This window comes from Accipiter gentilis, chromosome 19 (genome assembly GCF_929443795.1).
Source record: "Accipiter gentilis chromosome 19, bAccGen1.1, whole genome shotgun sequence".
NCBI classification, from domain to species: Eukaryota; Metazoa; Chordata; class Aves; order Accipitriformes; family Accipitridae; genus Astur; species Astur gentilis.
The window spans coordinates 13097711-13103311 of NC_064898.1; the positions used below are offsets into that span (position 1 = coordinate 13097711).

At 40.6% G+C, this 5601-nt stretch overlaps 1 protein-coding gene across 1 annotated transcript; it reads left to right on the plus strand.

Moving 5' to 3' along the window:
* Nucleotides 1–351: 351 nt before the first annotated feature.
* On the plus strand, nucleotides 352–4738 carry MMP7 (matrix metallopeptidase 7). The gene is made up of 6 exons (XM_049822742.1): nucleotides 352–524; nucleotides 1057–1280; nucleotides 1387–1535; nucleotides 3174–3299; nucleotides 3805–3966; nucleotides 4522–4738. The coding sequence occupies exons 1-6, from the start codon at nucleotides 417–419 to the stop codon at nucleotides 4542–4544; spliced, it is 792 nt and encodes a 263-aa protein (XP_049678699.1). The 5' UTR covers nucleotides 352–416; the 3' UTR covers nucleotides 4545–4738.
* The last annotated feature ends 863 nt before the right edge of the window (nucleotides 4739–5601 follow it).

A 5601-nucleotide genomic window follows, 5' to 3' on the forward strand; every position in this document is an offset into this window, starting at 1 on the left:
ACAGGCAGGCTGCCTGACCAAAAGGCTGCTACAAAATGCCTTTGTGTATAAAGAACCTGGGGGAAGCACAGTAAGAAGTGATTATACAGTAACTGTACTGATGAAGTTACATAAAATGAACTTCCCTATGACCCTGAGGTTTCGCTACAGAAATAATATGAAAAGAGAGAGCCAAAGCTGGCTGCTAGCTGTGACATGACATCAACAGGGAAGTTAAAGGAAAGATTTGTTTAACATGCTTTCATTTACTTCTTAGAATAGTGATGACATTACATTAACACCACCAAAAAGTGAGTCACATACGTAATTGCTGCTTGGAGCTATCAGGATCTATAAAAGCATTTTAGCTGTGGTCTTGGGAGACAGAAGGTCAAACCCTTTCTGCTGCAGCAAGGCTCCTTGGCAAGCTGGGCACTATGCAATACCTCCTACTTTGTGCTGCCATCCTCCTACCTAAGAGTCTTGCTTTTCCAGCACAACTTAAAACAGAATCATGGAGCAACACAGACTCTGAGAATGTAAAGGTATGTTAGCAGGGGCGCAACATAACTGCAATATGAATAACCTGATCTTTGATTCAGCTTTCTTTCCTGTCTGTTTATATTATCTTCTTATCTTACATTACCACAACACTTTTTGCAGAGGTGATATAAAACAATTTAAACTTGCTGACTAGCTTAGGCACCCTAAGTCTAACTTACAAAAGAGACCAAGTTCCAACTGGCAAATAAAGGGGAGCATGTAATTTTTAAAACATCTCAAAAATATTATGTAGACTACACTGGAAGGCTGCAGATTTGAATGCTCTGTAAATTGTGTTTACTTAAAAGGACTCCTTGCTTACGGTGTTTTGCTGCTATTGCAATTCTTTTTATATATGCTAATTAATCTACACTACAGAGAGAACAGCATTTGGTAAACTGAAATGGGAAGAAAAAATACATCCAAATCTAGCCGTGACTGCAGGATGATGAAACAATTTAATCAAATGTAAAATGCATTGCCAAAAGATCACAGATACACATATTAATTTTTATTTTCCTTTTCTTCTTCCAGGCATATCTTGATAAATTCTTTCCAGTTCTTACAAAAACACGAACCCTAAGCTTAGAAGAGAGGCTTAAAGAAATGCAGAGGTTTTTCCACCTGACTGTAACTGGAAAATTAAATGCAGAAACAGAAGAAATAATGAAACAGCCCAGATGTGGAGTCCCTGATATAGAAGATTACAAAACATTTCCTGGAAATCCAAGATGGAAAAAGACACATTTGACTTACAAGTTAGTGATGTTTCAGGTTTTACAGGGAAAGGGGTTGCTTTGTATTTAACTATGCGGGTTTTCTTCACACCCTAAATGACATTAATCTGTTTCCTTTTGCTGTCAGGATTGTCAATTATACACCTGATCTACCCCAAAAGAAAGTGGATGATGCAATTAGAAAGGCTTTTATGGTATGGAGTGATGTGACCCCACTGCAGTTCCAAAGAGTATTCAACAGACATGCAGACATTATGATTGAATTTGCACGTCGTGGTGAGAATACCTGCCGTTTTTAAAATGCAATGGTCCATATTAGACTCAAAGCATGTATTTTTATAGTCACAGCTTTAAGAAAGAACAAAGAGTTTGGAATTATACTGAAGTCTGCATAAATTTTGTCTTCCACCATGCCCCCAAATTTACATGTTATGATTCAGTTTTACTCCTATGAAACCATTAGAAAATCCTTTCAGAGTTACAGCTGTGAAATGGAGGGAGAATTCAGCTCCAGAATGACGCTCCTAAATTTAGGTGTTCAAAGCTCTGTCTGCCTTGATAAACAGTGCAAACTAATGGGAACAAATCTGTAGAGCAAACCAGAGGGTTCTGAAGGTCCAGCCTCCACAGGCTGGATTCAGGCAGGTTCAGGCGGATTTACTTTTGTCCAGATCTAGTCTGGTTCCCTGGACTAAACAGTCTTTGGCAGTGGGGATGCATTAGGTTTGGCCATAGAGAGTATCTTCTGGTTGATTTTCTTCTAGAAGGAATCCCATTGGTGCACTCCAAGATTGCACCAAGCTGCAAGCCAAAGCATGGTAAATGCAGATGACCAGTAGAGTCACTTCAGAAACTCACTTGCAATTCAGACTAATACATGAATGTAGCCATACCTTTAACCCGTGCCTGGCACCTAAACTGACTTAACTTAGCCAAACTAAATGCCTACTTTAAGGGTAGCTGACTTGTTCTCTAGATCCATTGACAATATTTCCTAGATCTTCACTCTCCAAGTGAAGATCAGACACCTGGCTTACAAGTAGATGACTGCATATAAACACCAAAGTGTCCCAAGCTCATGCTTCACTGATGCATGCATACTATGTTACCATGAAGAGTTGACTAATGCGCCCATCAGTGAGACAGGATCTTGCAAGCTGGAATAGGTTTTAATCCCTTGTCACACACTAGGACTAAGTCTCTTCTGCCTCTGTCAGACCTGCCCTGAGGTCCACCCACATGATATGGTGGAAAGGACGTAGACATTTGAGTTCCCAAATACTCCTCAATCAAGTCAGAGGCTCACTAAGGGGTAGGGGGAAATTTTCAGAGCTGGTACAAATATACCATCCTGTCAACTCCTGCACTCAGTGTAGGAAATGGTAACATTCCACATGCAGTGTGATAGAAGTAGGTAATAGACTGTACCCCAAGGCTGGGGGCAAATGAACTTAGCTCTTCAGGAACATGACGATCTATCCCAAATCATTGTCTTCCACTAAAATCAGTACAAGTGAGAATGTCTGCAGCTAATGTTGCCCAGTACTTTCCAACACTGAAAACATTCAGGTGCTTATAATGTTGTCAATCATTAAGTATTTATTCTGAAATAATCTCTGATTGCTGCCTCAGAACCACATTTCTGACAAAGGCTCAGAAAAAATGTTCAGCTCTTTCTGAAACATGCAGAAGCCTTAATTATCCAATACAAGTCTTGAACTTAAGTCATGAATTTGGAGAGTGTTTTCTAAGCCTTGCTCCTCATTTTTACAACCTTGCTGCTATTGTAGGATTTTTTTTTTTAAGGATTGGTAATGAACAAAACTAGCACAAACAAACAGCGTGCTTCAATTTGCTGAATTTAAACATTACAGCTGATGCCATCTGATGACATTTATTTCTTTTCAAATGCAGAGCATGGTGACGGATATCCTTTTGATGGAAGAGGTAACACGTTAGCTCATGCATTTGCACCTGGAGAAGGGCTTGGTGGAGATGCTCATTTTGATGATGATGAAAGGTGGTCAGAGTCCAACCGAGGTAAAACCCACATGTGTGTATGAAGGGGAAAGGCAAATATTGTACATGTTAGAAGAACACAGTCATAGGAAATGCCTTCCATAGCTCTTCATGTTTTGGTACCATTTAAGTACCAACATTTCTGTTCTTTTAAACTAGCTTTCTCAGTACGTGTGCTTCATTATCATTAGCAGCTACACAATGCCTGTTCCATCCATATTTTAAAGCACTTTTCACAGGCTAAACAAGGACTACAAGCTGCTGTTTTCTACATAAATTATGAAAAGGTAAAATGACTTGCTTGTAGGAATAAGGTTCACTAAAAGCAGAGCTAGAAAGAGACTCAGGGTCTAGATGTGTATGCAATGTTTTTATTAAAATATTATAGTTCCATAAGAAAGATCAAAACTCCAAGGTCTCATTCCAAGGGAATGAAAGATATAAACTCTCCTGCTACTTAAATTCTTTGTATGCTAAAAAGAAATGCCATACCTTTAACATACTTTTTTATGCTTCTGTGCTGCAGAATTTAATTTGTTCCTTGTTGCTGCTCACGAATTTGGCCATTCTTTGGGACTTGCTCATTCAAATGACCGTGAAGCTCTGATGTACCCTATCTACTCATATGTGAACCCAGCATTCTTCAGACTTCCAGAGGATGATAGGCGAGGAATTCAGAAGTTATACGGTAAATTCATGATGAGATTTGATTTTCAAGATAAAACCTACTGGGATACAGGTTTCACTGCTCTCCCTGATTGCAATGTCCTTGTTATATTACCAAAAAGAAAGAAGAGGGACAAACTTGGGAAAAACACATGCCTTTATGCTCCATCTACTATGTTCCTTCCCTACTGTGTCCCCACTGTAACCAAGAGGTGATGGAGCACCGGTGCAGTGGCCTGGTGCACTGTCTTCCTGCACACCTACATGTTGCCAAACAAATCCTGTGGACCTTGCTCTGCAAATCAGCTGGTTCAGTGAGTGGAGCTACTGGCAGGGAAATGAGAGATACTGTGGCACTTACTAAGTCAATGGGACAGTTCAGTGAAGGCAGAAACTACTCAGCAGTAGGAGTGGAGCATAACCAGAATTGACCCCACGGGGTAAACTTTGCCAGGCTTGCTTTTTTTTAGGCAACACCTTCCTCAGGGCATGCTAGAGGAACACTAGGAATACAACATAGTTGCCTGTGATGTCCATTTCCAGTACAGTCTCCATGTTTTGTGCTTCTTTCCCACAGGGAGAAAGTCGTCAAACTCTTGAAGAAAGTGCTTCAAAAAGACCAAAGAATTCATATCTGGTTGTTTTGGTGTTCCAAATCAATTTTAATCCTCTAGCTAATTAAAGTGGTAAACTCCTGGACTGCACTTTCTTTCCCGGAATTTTTATATTGATTTGTTTGCACTTTATAAAATTTCATTTAACAATTAAAAACAATTAAAAAAACCTCAAACTTGTATACTCTGTTGTCTAATTTTTTTAAAAATTATTATTTCTGGCATTTCACTGGGGGATTAAATAATGCCTGCACATGTGATAGACAGACAGACAAATATCTTTCTGAATAGAGGAACAGGCACCTAAAAAGTGGGTGTGCATTTACTGCTGGGGTTACAAACACTGCTCCTGGCTTGCTTTCAGTTCCCATGCATGTCCTGGCCCTTCACAGTACCTACTGCTGCCTCCTCACAATCACAGTGTGCTTCCCATATGGCTCATACGTAGAGGAGCAGGTCTCCACAGTGCTTCCTTCAGCATGGGCTGGGATGCTTTTGCAAAGGGAACAGTTTTTCAGCTTCGTGTCCTCCCTGGCTTGCCAGAGAAGCAGGTTTGCGAAGTAGTAGACTAGGATTCCCATTGTCCACTGTGATACTCAAACACCTATCAGGTATTTTGAAATTTTAAAAAAAACCAAACCAAAGAGGGATTCTCCTTCCCTCCTTTGGAAGACTAATCCCACATTGCCAGAAAACAAAACCAAGCACAGACAGGCATAACCTGGGAAACACTAGGATAACCTCCTGGTTGCTGGAGCTGGCCAGTTGTCCTGGGGGCCTGAGCTGCTTTCTGCTGCAGGGTGGGATGCCTGTTTTCCTGGCATAACTGAAAGGCTGAAATGACATGGGAAAATGCATCCTTGTCTCTCAATCCCAGGAGAAAATGGCTGTGCCTTCCTGGCTCCCTGAGCAAAGCATCACCTGAGAAACTTCAAAGCCTCCACTGGGCTCAGTCCTTGGAGAGGCTGGGAAGGATGTGATAAGAATAGCTTACTTTGCACACAGGCACTGGTCTACAAACACTGGAGCTTTTGTGTATATTT